Here is a 25,486-nt window from a genome sequence, read left to right on the forward strand (position 1 = left end):
GATATTTTGTTTGATACATGCCAGTTTCAGCTAATCTCTTCTCAAAGCTATGTGTATCAATAAGGGTACAGGTAATTAGTGAAATCAGTTTTAGTTTAAGAAATTGTTCAGCCAGGTGGGTAACACGAATATATTTTTTGTAAATAATTGAAGTCCGGAACTCACAAAATGCCTTCGCTCCATATATCAGTGTACACACTACTTGAAATATACAACAGTCACTAACAGTCCGATAGACATGAGCCTGTTTACTATATACTACACAGATGTCTGTTTCAACAGAAATCAAGAATACACATTTTCCAAAAATATTTTATTCAAAAACTGTAACATCTAGAAGTTCGTGGGTGATAATGTTATAAAACGAAATCATGATTTATTTATCAGTCTATCAGATATGATAATGCATACAGCGACCATAACTTCATTTATGTAAGCCAGTGAATCCAGATCTTGATTTTCCTTCAAAGTGTTTTGTTACAATGTTTACACAAATGGCACTGCGTGTCCGGCGAAGAGATCCAGGTTTTTTTAAAAATTGCACGTTGAAACCTGGTCGATGAAGTCACATAGTCTCTGGGTGGCGTTATATCCCGTCCCAGGCGGACAGTCGAAGGGGTAGTCGATGCCGAACACGCAGATGTGGTAGGACGTGCACACGAAAGGGTCGGGCACCCAGGCCACGATTTCGCCCTCGCAGATGTTTGCTGAAATAGACAACGCCACTCAGAACTAATGATTAACAAGTGAACTTAAACAAACAGATTTATTTGGGTAAACTCGCAGTCACCTATAGCTCCATGGAATGTTAAAGCCCCGGAGACAGAGTAACCTAGATAAGCGGACTGCACAGTCTGTTAAAGGAACAATGTGTTCTTTTTGTTGATCTGACCACCGGATCCCGTTATTTGCCTCTTACGACAAGCATAAGTTGCTGAAAACCAAATTTAACCCGGACCTTCGCGGATCTCTGAAAGGAAGAGTGAGTGAGTATGGTTTTACGCCGCCTTTAGGAATATTCCAGCAAACTCTAAGCTGTGGACACCAAACATTTGCTTATTACATTGTAGCCAAGTGGGAATCGAACCCGGGCCCTCGTCGTGGCGAGTGAACACTTTACCACTAGGCTACCTTTCAGGTAAGCACCGCCATACGATCGCGGTCATATACCAGTCTTTCCGGAATGCACTTTCCTTCAGTTCTCAAATTCGGAGTTGAAAACCTTGACATAAGTGTCGTTCTCACGTGACTTACAGCGTACTGAAATTTTCGTTTTGTGGCAGCTTGAACAACGACCTGATGTAATGACATTCACGGATTTGTGAATCAAGACACAACTTCTGGTTCACAGCAATAGGGAATGTCTTCACCTCAAGAGGTCAGGTATATTCTGTGAACTTATTAGGCTGCACCGGAGTGACACCTTTTGGTCTGAAACGTTCCTGAATTTCCCCGAATGTTCATACACGTAATGTTCTACATAGACACCTTGCATCTCCCAAAATATTAATATTTCTGAAATGATATTGTTTTACTATTTCTTTTCATCATGGCACCGGCACGAAAGTTTTGAATGGCGCCAGGTGTTGGATACTCAATATAAACGTAATGTTGTACAGCCCGAGTGTTTCCATTTTCACAGATAAGATATTAATCAACCTTGCATTCAAGTCGGGGCGAACTGGGATTCGAACTGTAAGTTTCAGGGACCCAACTCTGCATGACGCATCAAGGCTCCTATTACCACAGGCTATAGGTGCTCTCCTAGTCCAAGTAAACTTATCCTCCGTACTTTTCGTTACACTCCACTTCTGAGTCTAACCAAAACCTTATGGGAGGTCGCGTCAGGTATCCAACCAGAACACAGCTTACCAAATCGCAAAAGTGGACATTCGCTCATAGCTTTTGAACTTTTTGTCTCGAAAAGGTTCGTACCCGAACGATTCCGAATGCTATTTAGCGTACGCTCGCTTCCGGGTGATGCACACGGCGTACGGACGACCATGACAACGGTGAGTAAACAGTCGCTGAAAATGGTGTTTTTGGCACTATTCAAGGACTTCATCATGCCGAAATATTAGCTAATGGTAACCATGTCAACAGAAACCCCAAAACGTATATACTGCTGGTCAAATAATTGTATTATATGCGGATTTTTGTTTGTGGAGAGATCTGTATATGTCTGGGTTTGTTTCACGCAAGAAATACCGATACACTTACCACCGATAGGGGGATCGGGTCTACGGGTAGTGGGTCTTCGTGTGGTGGGTCTTCGTGTGGTGGGTCTACGGGTAGTGGGTCTTCGTGTGGTGGGTCTTCGTGTGGTGGGTCTACGGGTAGTGGGTCTTCGTGTGGTGGGTCTACGTGTGGTGGGTCTACGTGTGGTGGGTCTACGTGTGGTGGGTCTTCGTGTGGTGGTTGGACGTCTCGTGGTGGGTCTGCGGGTGGTTGGACGTCTTGTGGTGGGTCTAGGGGTAGTGGGTCTTCTTGTGGTGGGTCTAGGGGTGGTAGGTCTTCGCGTGGTGGGTCTACGGGTGGTTGGCCGTGTTGTCACCGGAGGTCTAGTGGCGACATCTCCTGAACAAGCTGTCCTGTAAAAAGTTAAGGAACATCATCATGATCATCATAATCATCATTGACTTGTCGCTTACTGTGAAGGTCACACGTTTCCTAAAATATAGTGAGTTAGTGAGTGAGCTTGGTTTTACGGCGAAGGACACCAGAAATGGTCCTCAGACATAGTGCCCATGAGGGGAATCGAATCTGGTCCTTCGGCGTGACAAGCCAACACTTAAACCTTTAACCGCCCCACCCATTGTGAATAGTAACCTCAGAAACATTAATTATGTTTCTTATGTGAGCGAGTGAGTGAGTGAGTGAGTGAGTGAGAGTGATTGAGACTGTATGTGTGTTTACATGGGAATGATGATGTTTAACATTTCAACTCCGTGTATTATATACTGCACTATGTCAGTGACAAGAAAACCAGAGAGAACGAGTCGGGGTGACTACTGGATTAGAACCAACGATCACCAGATCCAGAGAAACAAGAAATCAGGTCTGTACAAAGAATAAATGACATCAAGCAGAACACACTTGTGAAAATAATGACATCCTTAATATTCTCTTGTCTAAAGAATCTGACTTCGCAATAATGCCTTCTTTGTAACTGAAAGTACAGTTATGGTCATTGAAGTTTTGTAACGGATGGAATTAATTATATATAGAATCATATGACCACTTAAATCTCGAATATCATTGAATGGAGAATGTATTTTCTTGTTTTCCCACAGTCCGTCCCTTTAAGAAATTCGCAGTGTTTTCCGATATCCGCTTGTGATCTGCTTCCCGAGGCAACTGATATTATGTGCAATGTTACAGGGTCAAGCTCACAGCTGACGTAAATACTGCTTCAAAGTGTTTGTGCCTGTGAATACTTCAGGTTTAAGTTATGGTGAAGTTTACATTCTAAAAATGTACACGGTTATCAGTTACTTATTGATAAGTTATTAAGTACGTGATGTGAAATGGGGTTCAACGTCATACTAAAGAATATTTCGCTCATATGATGACGTGCATGCGTACGTGTGTGTGTGTGACTGCGTGTAATGGCCAGGTCTTTTGCTGATTTTGCTTTTATATTGCTAGCTCACTGGAATACCATGTTGCATTTAGGCACGAATACCCCACTCACACACGTTACACTGACCCGTAGCCGACAAGTTCTTGGTTTACCCACGAATGTCAGGCAGGCACCAACGAGTACCATACTTTCACGTCTTTTGGCATGGGGCGGCCGAGGATCGAACCTACTCGCGATCTTCCTCTCTCAGGGCCACTGCACTGCTTATTTATTTTGAGGAACAGGTTTACCAAAGAAACTTTCTATTAAAAACATTACCAACGTACCCGTCTCTGTCAAGAAGACAGCTCTTGATTACATTCATCAGAGGGTATTTCTCACCGCACGATTCCCCCGAAAAGTCATCCTGGTCCACAGACCACACCATCCCGCCACCAAACCCCTGTCGCCTCAGCCAGTTCATCTGAAGCACGACATGCACGTGTAACTAGTCGGTCGCAAGACAGATTATCGTTTCAAAGACAACATACAGCATCCACGGGAGTTTTAACGTAAAATTCTTTATCAACCACCAATATCAATGAAACATCATGTGAAACACAACTTGTGGGTGTAGATTACAATTTCAGTTAGTACATCTCTTAATTCTATTCATAATTCTCTCAAAAAGTAAAGTGTAATGCTTAACGAAATTACTCTGGTTTTAACCTTAAATATGATAGTAAATCCTTATATGTAGTCTGTTTTTGTGTCCATTTGTGACGTTAACGTTAATATCGAATGTGTACAAATAAGCAGATATATTTTGTGTCCACTATATATTAGTGAGCGGGTTAGTTTAGTTTTACGCCACACTCAGCAATATTCAAGCTATATGGCGGCGGTCTGTAAATAATCGAGTCTGGACCAGACGATCCAGTGACGAACAACATGAGCATCGATCTGCACAACTGAGGACCGATGACATGTGTCAACCAAGTCAGCGAGCTTGACCACCCAACCCCGTTAGTCGCCTCCTACGGCCCCGGGACCTTCACGGGTCGTATAAAAAATTGAGTTTAGTGGTCCTTTAAAGGCCAAATGTCCCACATTACAACTGATTTGAAATAACATTGATAACGAGAAAATAGAAATCTTAAATAAACTTGTGTACTGGAAGAGCGACGCGTGTTTTAGACATAGCCATAGAGTGAATGTGGACATTCTTCAAATTTCGTACACTGACAAATTGTCTGTTGACAGTCGGGAATATGAGTAAGAAGAACCAAAAACTGTAGCCGAAAATGCGGAAGTCAAAATACATCATCAGTCTGTACAAAATATACCCCCTGTTTAATGACTACACAATGTCAATCTTGAGTTAAACCTAAAAGGAATATCGACAATAAATATGTCTTATAATTGTGATAAACATTGTGCCTATTTCTTCTAAATTTTCAAAAGTTAGCGCAACACGGTGGACAAATTCACAACAAAGTAACTTTGACACATCTATTTTTAAATTAAACTCATCATAATGGACGTATATTCTACTTTAAAGTTCAATGTTTAACTCCATATTCTGTACACAACGCTTGTATGGTAGTCAATGAGCACGAGGTCAGTGTGCTATGATTTCGCTTAACGCAACCCGAGTTACTTCCCTTTACCTTATTTGTGATGCTGGACTTGTCGTCGTATCCCACCCATTGATCCCCGCTGTAGCTGTACGGCGCTTGGAGGGCGTCTGAATACTGCGGTGTGTATCTGTTCAGTACCCCCGAGCAGAGCTGGAATAATGATGGTGGACTTAGCACCTCTCCTTGCAGAAGACTACTGGAATTTAATGTCAACTGACATCCACACACATGTAAAGTACATACATATTGTCTACATTGTTGCCAGAACAACTTTTCAAAGTAATTATGTGGTTGTAATAAAATACATAATCCCAAAATACCAAGTGTGTAATTTGTCTAACGTAAAAAAATACCCAGCAAACACAAACAGCCAACAAAACACTCAGTAAACATAAACAATCAACAAAATACCCAGCAAACATAAACAGCCAACAAAACACTCAGTAAACATAAACAATCAACAAAATACCCAGCAAACATGAACAACCAACAAAATACCCATCAAACATAAACAACCAACAAAATACCCATCAAACATAAACAACCAACAAAACACCCATCAAAAATAAACAACCAACGAAATACCCATCAAAAATAAACAACCAACAAAATACCCTGCAAACATAAACAACCAACAAAATACCCATCAAACATAAACAACTAACAAACCACCCATCAAAAATAAACAACCAACAAAATACCCAGCAAACATAAACAACCAACAAAATACCCAGCAAGCATAAACAAAATACCCAGCACACATAAACAACCGACAAAATACCCAGAAAGCATACACAACCAACAAAATACCCAGCAAACATAAAAAACCAACAAAATACCCAGAAAGCATAAACAACCAACAAACTACCAAGCACATACACAAACATAAACGACTATCAAGAGAAGGTGCATATACACTGTAGAGCCTACAGGACAGATCTTACACTAAATCTGTGGCTTATTTTCTAAAAAGGTAAAGTTTAAGATGTTTTGCATTAGTCTTTGAGTCAGTCTATAACATAGATCAGTTACTCCCACAACGAATCTTATATAAACTTAGCTGAAAAAATTCCATTTGACTTCTTTCATTCTGACGGTGCAAAAGTATTAACACGATAATAATATCGTGGAAATTTGTGAAAACAAATACAAATTCAGGTAAAAAAGGGAAACGGAAAAAAGGGGGAAAGGAGAACGGTAGAGAAATACCTTGCCTCTTAAATATATTTACCAGGGCTAGACCCATCACCTACTTACATACTAAGCAGCAATAGAAACGTAACTCTGTCTTTTTTGGCAAGGTTTTAAACAAAAGAAAAACATGAACGCGTACTTTTATGAGATTTCATTTTTCCGAAACTTACGTTGCTTTTGCTGTTCAATATATGTGCTACTCAAAGAGTATTATGTTCACGTAAAGGTAACAAATACCCGAAATACGACACACAATTTTGGCCGGGGCACTAACTATATATACCGTATACAATGGACAATAAAACTAAATGTAGGTCGACGAAGGTGAAAGAAGGTGACTAAACCAATAAATCATAGATCAATGAAGTACAAACTACAAAAAATAAAACTACAAAATCCAAAAAATGAAAAGCTAACACATAGATATGTAATTTTCAATAAGTTGTAAATGTGTAATAAATTAAAGTAGTCAAGACGAATGAACGAAACGGTTTTAAACGATTGAGGGGAGGGGGAGGGGGAGGGGCAACAAAATGTAAACTATTATGCAATATGTATATCATAAAACAACAGGCTTTACATGACACTTAACAGTGTTTCTACATGCGATCAGGTAAGTGATACAGAAGGAATCACCTTCTCCCTTGCTGGGGGCAAAATTCAGTGACGCTCGCGAGGAGATTACTAACTAGTTTCCACCTGTCCACCTTTGATGTAGCAACGTGTCGACAGGTACACGGAAAGGTGTCTATAAACATGGAGGTCAGGTAAAGCATCCGCCCATACACAGGTAAGACAGGTACAAATATGTTTGTATCGTGACTCCCCACACTGACCACGTACGGCGATTAACCTAACTCCACCAGCGTGTGACTGTCACTGGGGTGGGGCAACACGAATGTATAGTCTTCGTAACATTACATAATGATTTGTATTTGTGGTTTCCAGTACCTCAGAATAGGTAATATATCTTCACAGAAATGAAGACTGAATTCTGATTTTTTTTAACAGAGGGAGTATACGTTAAGTTCACATTGTCCCATTGTCTTTATGGTCAGTATCCTCACCCAGAGGAATTTTTTAAACAGAAAACGTTTGAAAATGACTGAATAACACATGCACATAAATTCTAAGCATCGTTGATGATAGATGGTGATTATTTTATTTCAGTATCAATTACTGCATGCAGTGGAGTGTGTGAGTTCAATTTTACGCCGTACTCAGCAATATTCCAGCTATATGGCGGCCGTCTGTAAATAATCGACTCTGGACCAGACAATCGAGTGATCAACAACATGAACATCGATCTGCGCACCTGAGAACCGATGACCTCTGTCACCCAAGTCAGCGAGCCTGACCATCGATCCCGTTAGTCGCCTCTTACAACACGTAGTCGCCTTTTATGGCAAGCATGGGTTGCGGAAGGCCTATTCTACCCGGACCTTCACGGTCGACAACCATTGAAAAGCACATGAAAATATACAGATATGTATAGAAAGTAACTATATTAATATATGGTTGGTCGGGTGTTCTTTTGAACCAAATTATCCAGCCAACAGTAGTTCGGTGTATCCAGGTATTTGATATCATACACATAGCTGCATATTTTTTCAGGTCATCATATGACATATATCGTGATAGGATGAATTGTTTTCAAATATCATGTCAGATGAACAGGGTTTGTTTGCTTGATTGCTTTTTGTCGCACTCATCGCACTCATCTGATATATGAACGTGGTCTATAGATAATCAAGACTACGTAACAAGTCTAGACGTAACAAGACTAGACGTAACAAGACTAGACGTAACAAGACTAGACGTAACAAGTCTAGTCGTAACAAGACTAGACGTAACAAGACTAGACGTAACAAGACTAGACGTAACTAGACGTAACAAGACTAGACGTAACAAGACTAGACGTAACAAGACTAGACGTAACAAGTCTAGACGTAACAAGACTAGACGTAACAAGTCTAGTCGTAACAAGACTAGACTTAACAAGACTAGACATATAACAAGACTAGACGTAACAAGTCTAGACGTAACAAGTCTAGTCGTAATAAGTCTAGTAGTAGATGACGGGAATGCACAGCGTTATGGGCCGTTAGTCGCCTCCTATGGAAAGCATGGGTTGCTGAACTCAGATCTGCTCTGCAGGACCATGTTTACGTTCGTCATACCAAAGAGTAATATTGTATTAACTATATGCAGCGTTTGAAATATCTGTATGCCCTACTGCCCGGGACGGGTTATTTTCAACATGAACTACCAGATTCACAAATTTACCTGCCCGACGTAAACTTAGACATGTATATGAAAATCTTCATCATATATATTTCAGGATAAGAAATCATTATATAATATTAATTCACTCGAAAAATTAAACGAGGAATTACAGTTGGATAATAAACTACATCTCTTGTCCAAGCTAAATTATTTGCGGGCAGGTAAAGTTTGGTCAGGGCTGGCAGGTTTTACGTCTAACTATTAACTAGCCCTATGATCCGACTGAAAAGTTTGGAGTTTCATGCCTTGCTATATGGACACAATTTGAATTCAGTTATTTTTGCAAAGTCGGTACTACTGCCTACTCTGGTGAATCACAGCACTGGCAGCCTTCAAAACAACAGTAGGAAATAAAACATATTCACAAGATCTCCTGAAGGATCAATCATTGTTCCATTACTTCATGTTACGTCCCTACCTCATAGAAGAGAAGAATGCCCTTCTCTCCCGAGACAGGTCCAGCTCTCCCTCCTCCTGTCACGGGAGCGCCGACACCATTGTTTTGGGGATTTGCCAGTGTGAAGGACCGCCCATACATTGGCATGCCAACGGCGATCTTTGACTTCGGAGCACCCTTTTGATTCCAATAATTTGCCGTATAGTTCTGTAGAAGTCAAAGCACTAAGGTAAGTCTCTTTACTGAGTTCATTCCGGTAAAGTTTCAACCAAAGGTAAATGAGTCATAAATTAATTGCGAAATAAAAACAGTCGTTGGGTACAGTAGACTATGTGATAAAGAACTCATAGGAACCACTAATTATATTTTGTGAAAAACTGTTTTGGAATCGACACTGTCAAATAGAAACAAAAGCATAAACCCCCACCTTTAGCCTAGTTGATGACTTACCACGTTCAAGACAGAGGCGCTGTCGTAGAGCGGGCTGTTGTGACCGGTGACGGGGTCCCAGGCGCCGTGGAGGTCGTAGGCCATGATATTTATGATGTCCAAGTAGCTGAAATTATTTCATTGTTTGTTCTTTAACACTCCAAAACTATTCATACGTTTTCAAGCTTCTCTACAATTCTGAACAGTTGCTTGTTCATACAGTGTAACTGTGCAATCGAACCGACAAAGCCCTGCTCACATTCAAATGAAATCTCTGCGAAAAGCACTGTCGATTGTACAATTGTGACTATGTCATGAGTATGGATTTGTTTCAGCAGTTTTACAGCTGTATGATGTTGTTTGTTAACAAGTCGAGTTTGGACCAGGCAATCCAGAGACTGCCACCACCCGATACGATGACAGAGCATGTGTCCATGATTCACTATGAATCACAAGGAAATAGTGATGATATCAGGTGTTCGTGGTAATCAATGTTTCATATTTAGTTCATTGAGTTTCCTAGAGACACATTTTCTGTAAAGTAGGGGACAGTGGGTTAGCGTAAAGGATGAAGCGGTCATTTCCCATGCCGAACCCTCGGGCTCATGGTTAATGTGTGTAGGCCATGTCTGGTGCTATCTATAGGTTCTGTGATGGAAATACAGGAAATTTTGGCTACATCGAACCAAGTTTAGATTGTTATAACCTCAAGTATGGAAACGAAATTACGCAGCCAGTACCCGGACCCAGAAAGGTTCGATGGATCAGTCAGCTCCTTATGTAGTGTTCGTTTATTTATCACTCTTGGCGCTAAACCTACTTTGCTTACATTAGGGTGTTCACTCAACGCACACATCATGGTGTACATAGCTGAAATATTACCATTATGAACCTCGACAGTTACTTACTCAGATAATTCGGGAACTTCATATCCGCTATCCACAATGGCTGGATTCGCCGGGACTGCTGCCGTCAGCTGGAGACGGGGTCGGCCAGTCTCTCTCGCTTCGGTTTCAAATCCTCGCCTCAGATCCTAGGATGCAACATGGCAACTATCAGCCTTTACGAAATATACAGACTCAGAAGTGGGTATCATAAAAGTTGTTATGAGTAACATAATAATGACTTATAGTGGCCAACTCTTACCCGACATAATAGCGTAAAACGGCGCCTGTCTTGTGGTGGGCTGCCACGTGGTCCCCATCCAGGGTATTCCCAATCAAGGTCAAGGCCGTCAAAGTCTCTGCTTCGGAGGAAGTTGATAGTCGAGGACACGAACTCCTTCCTGTTTGCGGCTGTGGAAGACATGGCCGAGAAGGTCTGAGTTCCCATCGACCACCCTCCAACGGCAAGCAGGACCTTCAGGTTGGGATTCCGCTGTTTTAGACTCATCATTCTACCGTATCTTGAACGAAATAACGACGTAATATTGGTCAAACGTTTGTGCTAAATCAACGCGGGTTTGTTCTTGTTTCAAAGTTACTGAATATCGTCATGGTTTAGAATTACTCATATGTGAGCCTTTCATGACATCAACTTTGAAACAAATAATCCATTGAGGTCACAAAAAACCGCTTAATTTCAGGAATACATTAATATTCAAGATGTTTTTGTCCGTTTCCTAATGTGTAAAACATATTTCAGCCATATGGCGGTAAAATATATAGAAGGCGGCAAGATGACGTTTGTACCTTTGAAAAATATTTTGTTCTTGGGATTGAAGTGTTTGAGTGTTTTTCATCCACAAAATATTGTCTCTATCACGGATATGTGAATCTGTCAGCTACCATAGGTCTTATCAGAATTAGAGATCACAAATTCCTGCACAAGTCGATATTTCATGGTTTTCCTTGTATTGCGTGACTGTCGGATACGGTTTGGGAAAATATTTCTGTACGAAAATGGAGATCGTTGATACAATAAAAACTCGCGGTCGGCCAATTAAGTATGCATTAAACAGTTTTGACAGGAAATATACAAGATGCAGTTGTTCTTGAAAGTTTGGCAGCCAATGACAGTGGCACCGAATGTCCACGGGATCTTTCACATATACTCACAGCTGACATTGTTTCGTAAAGACAACGGGTAAAGACGGGCGTTTAAGACAACAGTGACGATGTTTCCCATCCGTTGTTTCATGCAAACTTACAAGCCTGGGGGATACACCGTATCGTCATTCCACTCTGTCGGGATGAGGATGTTGCCTTGAAGGAAGGCGAAAGAGTAGATTATGTGGGTGCATAAGAAGGGGTCAATGTCCTCGGGAAAGAACTGTCCTCTCCCTATTCTGTACTGTGACCAGTTGGCGTAGTAGCAAACCACGTTGAAGTTCTGCGAGGTCACTGAAATGGAAAATCAGTTTAAGTTTACACTGCTTGTAGATATCTCCCACCAATATCAAAACGGGAACGTCTTCACTCATTGAACCAGTGTCCACGTAATTGCATATTTAAACAGTCGATGCGGGACGTGGAGTTTCTGCTTTTCCGATGTTTTCACGTGTAATGGAGAGTCCACGATAATAGAGAGTCCACGATGACAGAGTGTTCCACTGAGTTTGAATTCTTTGACAGTAAGAGTAAGAAGAAGATTTATGCAGGCTCTTTGTCGTATCAGGATCTGCTAATCCTGAACAAAGCTCACTGATTTTGAACCTTGATCTGTCTGAACCAGTTACCTGTAGCACTGATCTGATCCCTTCAACAGAAGACTCTTGCTCGGATAATAGTTGTTGTGAACGAGTTTGAACCCCAGTATAAAGCTGACTACCTAGTCGCTATCGGTAATTATTAGTTCCCGTTCAAACGCACTAAATCTAATAAATCTGTTAATGTTTCCAAAGAACAAATGTTCTTTCGCTGTTCGCAAGATATAAGTGCGGAACACTGAATGTAATTTCCACCACGTAGCCCAGTGAATACATACATTGTATGGCATCTTGTCAGCCGTGACATGAAGACACACATTCTGGTCACAGGTGTCAACCAGCCACAATTCGTGAGATACTGGTGATCTACACTGAACAAGCTTCTCCGCTGGAACTATCATTTGAAACTTAGGGAAATTACAACAAGTGTCCTATGATTCAGTCATTCCGACCCAACCATACTTAACCTAATCCTAATATCTGAAAAAAAAACACCCAGTTCTTATTATGAGACCACAACCGTTGGATAAATGAGCGAGTTTGGGGATGTCATTTTGTAGTGAAGAGCGAGCACACAGTATGACTGAAACGGGACAAGAATACAACAAACCAAAACACGAAAGAGATCAAAACGAAAGAAAACAAGCAAATTAATAAACAAACAAACAATATACCCGAACCTCCAAACCATTATCCTCACGTTGTTAGGATATATATTTATTCCAACAATGACTGTATCATGAAAGGATCAACGCAATCCAACAACAACAAAACCAAAAACAAGCAAACACGAAAAACAAACAAAACCAAACCAGATAGAAACAACAAAGCGATAAAAAAAAGAAACGAACACGCCCCAGCCCCTACTCACGCACGCACGAAAAATAATAACAAAATAAAATGAGAAGAACACCAACGACAAAACAAAAAAGGCAAAAAGAAACACTCTAGAGCTATCGAAGATACCCTCTACGTGATACACTAACATTCCTTCTACATTAAATGTCAAATGCTGGAACTGTTTGACTAATGCGAGGTTGAGGTACTGGTGTCGCATTCAATGTACAGTTGCCATGTGTGGTCATGAAGGTCACGACCCTCGTATTTGTAGTACTTGTTAATTCAATTTCAGCGGTATAGTCCATGATCCTTTTGCTAACGATGCCAATGGTGCGTCACAGCAAAGTTGTGTTATACATAAATTTTGCTTTGGATGCTGTTGCCGTGACCTCCTATAAACAGTGAGTGAGCTTTGTTTTACGACGCTTTTAGCAACATTCCAGCAATATTAAGGCGTGGGACACTAGAAATGGGCTTCAGACATTGTCCCCATGTGGGGAATCGAACCCCGGTCTTCAGCGTGACGAGCGAACGCCGTAACCGCAGCGATGCCAAACCGCCCGAGGCATAAGCAGGATTTTCATACGGGTACCTTTCATTTGGATGTTGACACTAGTCATCCGTGTGCAACAGATCAAACATAGGATTAGTTCTGAATATGAAAATGCTATGACGGTATGCGTTAATCCACATGGTAGCACTTCCAATACTTAAATGTAGACTTTCCTAAGGGCAGTCCTCCATATTATCGGTTCCGATTCCAGATATCATTGTCTACATATTCTCACCTTCTTTTGCACAGAAAGCCAACAAACAAGCCGCTATTAAATATCCAACACACGACATCTTCAAAACACAAGGAATCACGAATTCAGGGATGAATATCAACTGACCCCCGTCGTTGACTGAGGTGCCACTGGGTTATACTCTTTCCCCACCTCTGTTTTCGTTAACAGAAGATCACGCGATGGGAAATGGGTGCAAGTAGGATCTTACCATCTCTTTTTACCTTCAACTGTAGGAGGGAGCGTCACATGTTTGTCCGTCCACAGCTTAATCACCTTTCTCACGTGCTGCGCATGCTCAAAGAAAGTGTTGTTGTAGAATATTTGTTCAGGAACACCGTAAATGTGGCGGTGAAAGTCACTCTGTAATTTAAGGTATTGTGTGACATTGATTGTCCTGTCTGTTGTAAGATAGATGTTAATTCGAAGTCAAACTTGTTTCACAAACACATAGCCGCCAAACCCATCCAAAGGGAAGGATGGTCAATCGAGTCATATACCAACGGTAAATATATTCAAGGACATGATCGACAATATTTTACAGTTTAGATTCGTTTTGATTCGTCCATTACCAACACTATCACTAATACACATGTACAGGTAAATTTTAATTCAAGCCTTTGTTTTTATTTAAAGGATGCAAACAGTTACGATGGAAACGGACTACATTACTAAATGTATGTGTTTAATGTTCTTTTAAGTTTTCGTTTCAAATGATGACGTGCAGGATGGGCAGTTGAACATGGAGACACGTTTGCTTTCCCGAGATATAGTAAGCCACCACATCTATACTACGTCTGCCAATATTGTGTGTCTGTTTTAGTGTGGTCTCGGGATTCTAAAGAGACCTATTAAATAACCATGGCAATGCTAGGACGTTAATTGCTGGGATTAGCTCCCATGGCAACCGTGTCATCACCAGGTAATCCTCAACGTGCACGTTTCTCTGATGACCGTAAACTCGTGACATTTTGGGAACATTTTAACGCTCATCCCAAATAACATTAAATACCGAATTGTCTCAGGGACAGTCATTTCATACTTGTGTCATTCAACATACAGCTTGACAACGTGTCACCATAGAACTGGAGAAAATATTTGGAAACAGAGAGTTAGTTCCACTCACGTGGCTTGTCGTTAAGCCTCATCTTTTCGACGCTCTTATAACATACAGGATCTGGTCAGTCATCTATCATTAAGTAGTGAAAGAATCACATTCCCGCATCAACATGCATATCACATGGACTCATGTACGAGCCTTTCAAACGTCATTCTGAAGACGTTGGGCGTTTTGAAGAGAGATGCACAGTAAATATTACGAGAGGCCACTGATGTAGCATATGCTGTTGCAGGAACGCGCAACATACATACAGAGGCATCCTATTATTTCATTTAACCAAATTACCTTTCAATGACCTTAAACCAATTAACCAATTAACGTGGGGTCGCGTTGATGTCTTTGCGTGCTTACAAATGCGGGACAGAATACGACAGATATTTTATGTAAGTCTCACCTCATATAAAAGTGCACATATATATTCTATATTCATAAAATGCCTTTCAAAACCACCATTTTGTTTGGGTAGAGTTTATGTTTGTTCAGAGTCGGAGTGCAGATGATAACCTGCAGTCTCAGAGGCTCCTAGTACTGGGTTTCGTTTAATGTAGATTACATGACGATTGTTTATTATTTGCGCGTGTCTGGTTTCACCACATTAAGTTCTAATTCCACCTTAGCCGGGCCCCATGTGTACTCAGTTTCTAGCAGTCGTGTCCATGCCAATAAGTGTTCAGTGAGTGATTGAATCTAGTTTTATGCGGCACTCACAATATGTTACGGCGGTCTGTAAATAGTCCAGCCTTGTCCAGACACTCCAGTGATCCACAACGTGGATATTGGTCTCTTCAACTGGGATACGATGACACGTGTCAAGCCGCACCAACTTGACCTTTCAGTAGGGCAGATAATGAAAAACCGGTCACTTTGTGATGCAAGCAACAAACTTTGCACTCATGTTTACTTTGGTACACTTACTGATAAAATAACGTTGGCCGCTCAAAATTCCAAAGTGGCCGCCATATATATTGCAATATCTTTGTTTCAGCTCCTAAAAAACAGAATCTTTCTGTTATTTTCAGCGTATTTGTGTCTCAACTCAAATTAAGATATTGTTTATGCTGTGTAGCAAATATGATTGCTTCTCAAATACGAGATGGCCACTGGCACAGATTTGATAGTATTTGTTGTATTTTGATATCATGTTATATAATATACAGATATTAAATGAGGCAAAATACGACAATTGTTTCAGATACCGTTGTTAGTCTTCATCTTGAGCAAATACATAAGGTTAGCTACGCCAGAAGAAGAGGCATTGTATTTCAAAGGCCAAACTATTTTTAATTACGATGGATGTCATTTTTCATTCCTTAACATTTATTATCAGGTCATGATCACTTAATACAAGACCAGGATTTAGAAGACAATGAGTTTTCAATGAAAAAGGTAAAATTATTTTTAAGGAAATATAGACTTCAAAAACCTCTATGCTGTAACTGTTTACCTGGCTCATCTGGTTCATGTATATTAGTCTCTCTAAATGATCAGATCAGCGTAAGGATCATGAGTTACATTCCAGTACCAATTAAAAGACATGCACTTGAATTGAGGGCTTTGCGACTGACGTTTCTCATTTTGTTCAGAAAACATTTGAGTGGGGTTTGAATAGGCTGTGCTAGAAGCAGCTATGGTGCAGTTATCACATATTTCTGAGAATTTGTATTGTATCGCTTTGGTTTACAATTAAAATCTCAATTTGACATAGGTCAACGGTTTTACTTACTTGATGATGAGATATCAATGTTTCAATACATTTTGTGAAACCATACACAATGTTATCTAATTTTGTATACTACTAAAAAAGGAAACGCATAGCTGAAAATGGTCGCATATTTATGCATGTAAGTTAGAGTGATATAGAGATAGAGAAAATATCGTTGAACTTGTATTGTAAAAATGGAAGTAATCGTGGGCCGTAACAAATTATATGTTTACACTACATTACATTTTTATTCATGAAAATTCTGCATGCTCCGATTGAAGGAGATATGTGGTGTGTACAATAAGCAGTTTCGCTTTTAATTTGCGCAGCAAGCTGCACAGCATTTCGAGTTCAAGAAATTCGTACCGCCGCTGTTGAAGAGTCCGATCTAAGTTAAAATCGCGATCTTCGATCCATGTCGTCTCATATTCGCTCAAGGATCGGTTTTGTGCAAGTGGAGGTGGAAATTGTATGGTGAGTGCAAAGCGGGTTTTGAGGCGCTAAGATTGATCGTAACAAAGACTGCTGTATGCAAGTGGGTCCTCCTGAAGTAGCCTGACATGGGAGAGAAGTCTATGGACTCATAGTGATGTGGACGGGTTCCAAAGGACATGCCGATGCCAAACCTAGAAACATAATCGGGAAAAACTAGATTCGAATCCGATGCAGATTTCTGTTGAAACTTAGACGACTTGACCATTCGGACTAACCCGAAATCCCTATAGCACAACCTCTATGTATATAGAACACATGTACGCAATGCAGCGAATGCAAATAATCGGCTGTGAGCTATTTATTCATGCCGGTTTCCTCTCCGACAGCAGTAGTCCGTATGCGATGTTTTTGTCAATTGAACGTACACCAAAGACATGATTGCCCATTCAACATAGCAAGCTTGAAAACAGAGCATGGGAGTTGGGTTTAATTAACGTGAGTAATCTGTAGAAATCCGCAAACAAACATCCTCTACATGTTTATCCTTCATCTGGCGTATGGTGCACAATGAACAAACACAAACAGTGTATACGGATGTATTGACGATCTCAAAGGTGCACATGACGGGCATTGTACGCTGCAAAGACGGCAAACATGTTTCAACCTGAGCGATATATACTAACCATCAAAGGTTTAGACTCATTTTAAGCCTTCACTGTATGCTACACATACACTTCACTTTATGTTACATATACACTTCACTGTATGTTACATACATGTATACACTTCACTGTATGTTACATATACACTTCACTGTATGTTACATATACACTTCACTGTATGTTACATATACACTTTACTGTATGTTACATGTACACTTCACTTTATGTTACATATACACTTCACTTTATGTTACATATACACTTCACTGTATGTTACATACATGTATACATTTCACTGTATGTTACATATACACTTCACTGTATGTTACATGTACACTTCACTGTATGTTACATACATGTATACACTTCACTGTATGTTACATATACACTTCACTTTATGTTACATATACATTTCACTGTATGTTACATACATGTATACACTTCACTGTATGTTACATGTACACTTCACTGTATGTTACATATACACTTCACTTTATGTTACATGTACACTTCACTGTATGTTACATATACACTTCACTGTATGTTACATGTACACTTCACTTTATGTTACATGTACACTTCACTGTATGTTACATACATGTATACACTTCACTGTATGTTACATATACACCTCACTGTATGTTACATATACACTTATGATTACATCGAAGATGTAACCTTCGAAAACTTATGCAAATGAACTGCACGCAGATCATGCATCACATTGTTGTACGGCATGTGCAAATATCGTGCATGTGAACAGCAGTGTTTGGGTGTAAAGTTTTGTTCATAATTCGCTATTTTCATCGATTTTTTAACATTCATTGAACTCATGACAATAACCTTTCCAACGTTATAAATTTGTTTTACAATATGTCAGGTCATGGGAAAACAGTAGCTTGAAGCAGCAGTGGAATATCTACTTCAGAGCAGTTGATTGAAGTAGATGGCAACATTTACTCTGATGAGGCTAAACTTTTGATGGCTACTATATATGTATATATATTGTGAGTGAGTAAGTTTGATTTAGCATCGCTTTTTAGCAATATTCCACGTTGTGTCGAACGAATATGAGCCTTCGCTGTGGCGTAGACACCCTTATATATACTTTTATTCATATTGTACTTGGACCTGTGGCCTCATACTGAAAAAATTCTTCAAGAGAAAATATTGGTTTATGTATTATTTGTGTGCTAACCATTTTGATAAGAAAGGAACGACATGAAACACTCAGAATACATAATTCAACATGTGTACAACTAACAAAAAAAACAAAACATGGCTGCTCCATACATAACTCCTCCAAGTCACATCACCAGGAGACGATCCATGCACCTGATGGCGGATCAGGGATTACTTTGGGTTCATGTACCGGGGGCATTCTGCGGTCAACTGATCATCAGGTTGTACTGAACATCACCGTCGCGCATCATTAACCACACATTGATATCGATATCTGTCTGATATTAGTTGATGACAAGGGTAAACTGATACGTCACCACCCGTTCGCAGAACACTGACATCGAAACATTGCCGAGGAGCATCGATGTGAACTGCATCGTACATGTTCAGGACGATCTTGGCCGTCAAATTCTTTTCAAGTCCTGCTTTGTACTTGCACGAATTACAGTTTCCAGCCACGCAGTAGTTCACCATATCTACTGAGATGATTTTGACTTGGATCAAACGCAAATTCAGAGAACATGTATTTACAAAACCTAACATATACATTATGGATAATAGCTTCTTTTAATGTATATGATTCTGTTTGACAACGGTATATGAATCCATACTGAAAGGACGCATCAAGTACAGTAAAAGAAGTTGTTTTCTATAAAGACTCTTACTTTCTTGTGACTCGTCATACTTCTAAAATGCCCACCAAACACATCAGCTTTCTGAACACACAAATTGAATGAACTAGCCAATCTGAAACCGTCGTTACATTGAGTGCATACCCACCCGCTATGACTGGGTTCGGTCTCCCGTGGGCTTCGTTTCGAGGGAAGTAAGTCCAAGTACAAAATATTGAACTTTTGAATCGCGATTGTATGCTTATAATTTTTTATTTGTTTTTTACAAGCAGCAATGCTCCTTGGGGCCGGGTGTTGGGTGTCACTATGCACAGATTTCCACCGGACCTCGTAGTTCGTGCTAAATGCTATTGAGATTTGTTTTCATCGAGTTATAGAATCAAGACTACTTACTACACATTGCTGACCAAAGGGATTTTGCGTGAACATAACGATTTCTTCCTCGGAAGCGAGGTTGTGGTCGAAGTGACAATAATATTGTAAGTAATATTGTATTGACCCCCGCCTCAATTCCAAGAGTAAAATTGTTATGTTACAAGCAGTGTAATGCAGTATCCATCAATCAAATACAAACGTTACTATCTGCAGAAAGTAATTTTGATTTTGTAAATCGGTGAAAACTTAAAAACTATTAAATAGCATTTATCCTCAGAAAGGGCGCCGCCATTTTTGAAAATCATGAAGTCACGGGCTAAAGTCCGTTAGCATTAATGAGATTATTGTTTGTTTTCATCAAGTTAGAAGATCAAAACTACTTTCTACTCGTAGTTTAATATGTTTTTGAATCATGACCAACAGGAATTTGTATGACACAACTTGTAACATAACGACTTCTTCGACGGAAGCGAGGTGGGGGTCGAAATGACAATGCTGCGCGCTAAATTTCTTCAGTTTCTAAATTCACTTGGTTTATAAACGTTCACTCACTAGTATGTAGACACTAGCTAGTCAATGCACGTCTTTACATTTGGTCTTTTAATCCCAATTACTCTATTATCATACTTGTATGTATTTTGAAACTTAATAAAAAGAAGCGAGCTGCTGATACTCATACCGAATGTACAACAGGAATGTAATATCCAGACATTTTATAGTTTGCCAATGTGAATCATAATTCGCATGCACTGTGCGTTGTCTTTGTCATTACACTTCACGACGAAAACAACGATTTTGTTGAATGCTACTGTTACGAGTGTGTATTTTCTGTATATTTTGTTATTAATTCAGTAATAATTATTATTGGGTCACAACATTTAGTGTTTTGAATAATAATTATGATGGGTCACATTTCGTTTTAATAGGTGGTCAACACTTTTAGGATTCTGGTTGTCCGGAATTTATCTGCTCCTAGTTTTCTATGTGTTTACTTCCGTGAGACTTATTCTAGGGCATTCTACAGTGTTGACGATGTTCGTTTGTGCCCTAATTATCGGGAAATGGCTAAATATATATATATATACAGGCTGGTTGCCGTGTTGAGGACACTCATTCATATTTGCTGGACTTACACCACTGCCACGCTTCAAAAGTCGTCAACGCCTGATCTACATTATTTGCTGTCACACCGATCGCTGTGTTGACATTCTGCATAGTTGATTACCTCTCGTACTGAGACTTTGGTAAGTTTGATATATTATGTTTTTGTGACCCACTGACTTAGGTTTTGTGTCTCTGGAATTGCATTTGTAATCAGCATTGTTATATTGACTTGTGACTTTGTATACCTTGCTCGCGTTGCATAATAATACAATTTCAACGTGTACGACTTGTCTTTGTTCTATTTTGGTGGTTCACATGGGGATTTCTTACATTGTTGTCATGGTAAATTCTTAACTGTAACACTACGACAACTTACTAAAATCAAAATGCAAATATTAAAATTAAAACAAATTAAAGTTATAGGAGTCATGCCAGGCTGTTACCTTGTTCGAGGGATGTATCCATCAATATCCACAAAACAGATTGATATGCCATTCATCTACCTTTTGACAAACGCGCATTTAAATCCGCATAAAAGTAATTAATCAATCAGTGTGTTATCGGTTATTGATTTGATCGATCTAGACACAAGAAATGCCAAATGGGGATCTTTGTCGGGTAATCTAAGTGACGTTACCACTAATTATACCTGTTATAAATTCATTAACTGAACATCAGGTGAATGATGACAAATAACGTGTAGGTATATACCAACTAACACGGATTACAACCTCGCGACACCAAGTGATTTTGACAGAATCGTCTGTGAAAACAAGGATTGTAACTCGGAAACTAGGCCAAGCAGCAGACAAAGCTAAATGATGGTAGATTGTGAGAACATATAGCTTTCATTTTTCACAACAGTTGTAGCTATTTCAGGTTTGTACAAACCTGCAAAAGAAAAAAATACAGCTTACCCCCTGAAATGTAAATGAATGTTGCATAGGCCCTCATATCTATACCACATGTTACGTCACGGAGACGCGCCGTTCTGATTGGTTGAAATGTAATTCGCGGCTGAAAATTGTGCGCTGTTGTCAAACAGGTCGATTTAAGGTAATTAAAGATCGATATGAGTAGTTTTACTGACGGGGTTTCATTTATAACGATGACAATGTTATATGTGATCTTTAATGCAAACAAGTGCTGTTTGTGACGATTATGAGAATTTCCATTGCTTGATCATGTGACCAGCTGTCTTCTATTATTTCAGTTGATTGGCCCACCACTACAACGTGAGGAGGTGACTGGCAGTAGCTGGCTCATGGCAAGCATGATTTGTGATAATCGATGGTGTAGTCATGAAGACTCACACTTTGCGGGGTGGTTGATGTTCTTGTTGTTGTTCATTCCTGTCAGATTGCACGTAAAATTGTTGCCACATCAAGGTGCCACGAAAACGTATTACATGCATTTAAATACCCGAAATTTGTTTTTCAGGGTATGGTAGGCTCTCTCGAAAGCGACATCATTCGGGAGAGGTGAAAAATGTCGGTTTATAATTTTTAAGAACAAAAGAGGTTATTGTTTCCACAATTACCATTCCAGACAAGGTCAACGACTGCTTGATTCATGTTCACGTGAATGAGTGTAGTAGTATAATTAAAAAGAAACAGTCAATATTTGTTCATATTGAAATTACATTCAAAGACAAAGGTTAAAGAACCATTTATTTCAGTTTCCACAATAACAAATAATGTCTAACCCTATTCCATAGTTGAAACTCCATACTGATTCTTTTCACTCAACATTTAACTGAGCATTAGAGGAGATGTTTTACTTCTTCTCATGAGAGATACAATGAACTAGAATTATACCAACTCAAAGGGACCACAAATCTTAGTTCGTCAGTCTCATCATTTATAAGCATTTCGACGGATATGTACAACAAATTCATATTAATATATACAGATTGGACGGGACGAAACGAATGTAGTTTCCTGTAAGTGCCTTTTCTCGATATTGAATGTAAATGGTCATCACATTTATAGGCACTCAGTCCCTGTCAACTGACAACAAAAAATGGGGTTGACTGAAGCAGGGATAGAACAGAGATCACAGACAATATAACTTGAAACTTGTCCAGCCAGCTAGGACATGAAGTCATATACTAGTAGCTGTGTCTTCCTATACCAGATTCACACACAGAACTTGGATAAATGCACTTTTTCGGAATAAATACACGATCATGTACATATAATGACTGTTTCTGAGTCAGTCATACACTGACGTACAATATTAACTGCGAAAGGGATTTATGCGAAATGCACTTCGTAATGAGTAATGACAGATCGCGATATACATATGTACACGTATCTATTATAATATTTTCACTTTATCCAGCAACAATTGCTCCCCCTTTTGGATATGCATATGCTGCTATTTGTTTTCCACGTGTGTCATATACGTCTACAGTTAGTGTTCTAACCACATGCAGAAACGTACCATCGGTGATAATGTCTAAGCAGTCAGTGCCGCTAAGGGGGATCTTCTTCGTCTGCCTTGTTTTTATGAAGTAGATATACAAATAAGCTAAGCGTTTGCAACACCACATGATGCTGTTCTTACCTGCTGCAATACAGGTATAACGTGGACATAGTCCGGCTGTGACATACCGTTGGCATCCCCTCTGATAAGGAATACTGTTGTCGATGTCGTATCGTACTTGGCATATACTCTTTTGTCGATACAGACTAAAGAACAGCTGTTTTGTGTGGATATCAATTGCAACAGCCCGCAAGGGCTGTTTGAAAACTGCTAGTCTTATATTTTTACCTGTTGTCCTGACCATGTACACAGATGGTGGTGATGATTTAGTTATGTATATTATGTCACCTGATATGGCATCGTTAAGAACATATTTGAATGAAAAAAGTAACTTCACAATAACACTTCGGGGTCTCCCACTTAAGCATGCCTTGTAAACAGCTCCTGTGTTTGCTGCCAGAATCACTCCATTCCTCCTGGAATCAACTAATAAGGTCTTAAATGAAGTCTTGAAGGAACTTACTTTGAAAGGCACAAGCTGGTATTTCAAGGAGGAGAAAATGTACAGTTTATAATTATTGTTGTTTGGAAATCTCAGTGCACACAAAACATTTATCCTCGGTTCTTGTTTGTTACTGTGTTTCAGGAAGAGTGATGAAGGTTTGCATAATCGTGAACGGCCAACGGATTTGGTTGATTCGGGAAGATTGTTTGACGATCCAGCCAGCGTCACATCATGCCTATGTCTTACGGTCAAGTGGGTATTGTCAGATGGGTACACATTTTGGGATGGACACACTTCCCTGCAAGATCCATTTCCAACGTTCTTGATGTAGATTGCTGTAGTATGATAGACCAAGCGCAGTAAGGCAACTGCTGGTGGAGTTGTCTTACGCCCGACGACTGTGGTAATTAAAAGACAACACTTCTTCACATTTCTGTTTGGTCTCCACACGGCACTGGTGCACGACTTCTCCAAACAACAGCTTAACATACATTGTTTTTCACTCAGGTCACGATCATCTTGCAGAATACCGTTTGGACACGATGCCACATTGTGACTACGAGTTGGGTGAATATTAACCAGCAGACAGCTCAATAGAAATGCACTGGCACCGTCCATGATTTCTGACAGTCTGGAACAGCTAGTCTGGAAATCTGAAAATAAAGTTATTGATGATGTAGAAGCGGCTGACTCAATAGCAAATGTACATACATATTTTATGAAGACATATACTCCTCGTGGGAAGGCAAACGTTTTAACTCACCTGGCAGAAAGTTAAGAACGTTCGTTCAGCTAAATATGCGTATTTACCCTGACTGACACCTGAAGGTGCTCTCTTCTTGTATGATCGTCATAAAATAAAAGTTGGTACTCACTCACGCTCGCATTTGTGTGTGTGCGTGCACCTATACATTCTGTGTGTTAGACTGATGCTAAACTTTGAAATTTTAGATGATTTTGAAAAGCGATTCTCGATCTCAAAATCTATTGAACACAATTTGCCTAGCCTAGACATGAGGAGACATGATGTTTGGAGGATGAACTGCTATAACACCACTTATCTTACCTCACACATAAACGTCCCTTTTTTCTATGTATCCCGCCAATCAATGTATCCCACGTACAAGCGAGTAACGTGTTCTATGTTACCTGCTGGTCCCTCGTAGCTCATGGGTTGATGCACCCCTATGTTTCCCTCGCCTCCCAAGGGCGAAGGGAACATAACTTACAGTGTATACATCAACATTTATCCTACCTCACACATAAATGCCGCTTTCAGATTGGCTAAGCGCTATTCTATTATTTTCAATGTACCCCGCATACCGACGATGTATTATTTTCAATGTACCCCGCATACCGACGATGTATTATTTTCAATGTACCCCGCATACCAACGATGTATTATTTTCAATGTACCCCGCATACCGACGATGTATTATTTTCAATGTACCCCGCATACCGACGATGTATTATTTTCAATGTACACCGCTGGGAATGTACAC

General features: G+C 39.8%; 1 protein-coding gene across 1 annotated transcript; it reads right to left on the reverse strand.

Moving 5' to 3' along the window:
* Positions 1 to 531: 531 nt before the first annotated feature.
* LOC137284899 (chitinase-3-like protein 1) lies at positions 532 to 13,841 on the reverse strand. Its single transcript, XM_067816935.1, has 10 exons — positions 13,784 to 13,841; positions 11,658 to 11,850; positions 10,655 to 10,913; positions 10,417 to 10,541; positions 9,530 to 9,635; positions 9,101 to 9,286; positions 5,233 to 5,352; positions 3,883 to 4,046; positions 2,221 to 2,456; positions 532 to 707 (listed from the first exon to the last, which is right to left on the reverse strand). The coding sequence occupies exons 1-10, from the start codon at positions 13,839 to 13,841 to the stop codon at positions 532 to 534; spliced, it is 1,623 nt and encodes a 540-aa protein (XP_067673036.1).
* Between the last annotated feature and the right edge of the window lie 11,645 nt (positions 13,842 to 25,486).

The sequence above is a fragment of the Haliotis asinina genome, chromosome 5, assembly GCF_037392515.1.
Source record: "Haliotis asinina isolate JCU_RB_2024 chromosome 5, JCU_Hal_asi_v2, whole genome shotgun sequence".
NCBI classification, from domain to species: Eukaryota; Metazoa; Mollusca; class Gastropoda; order Lepetellida; family Haliotidae; genus Haliotis; species Haliotis asinina.

Coding starts and splice junctions, on each gene's coding strand:
- LOC137284899 (XM_067816935.1), bottom strand. CDS start 13,841: ATGTCGTGTGTTGGATATTTAATAGCGGCTTGTTTGTTGGCTTTCTGT. Junction 9,636..10,416: donor GAAGTTCCCGAATTATCTGA/GTAAGTAACTGT, acceptor AAATAATTTCAG/CTACTTGGACATCATAAATA. Junction 9,287..9,529: donor GCGCCTCTGTCTTGAACGTG/GTAAGTCATCAA, acceptor TGACTTCTACAG/AACTATACGGCAAATTATTG.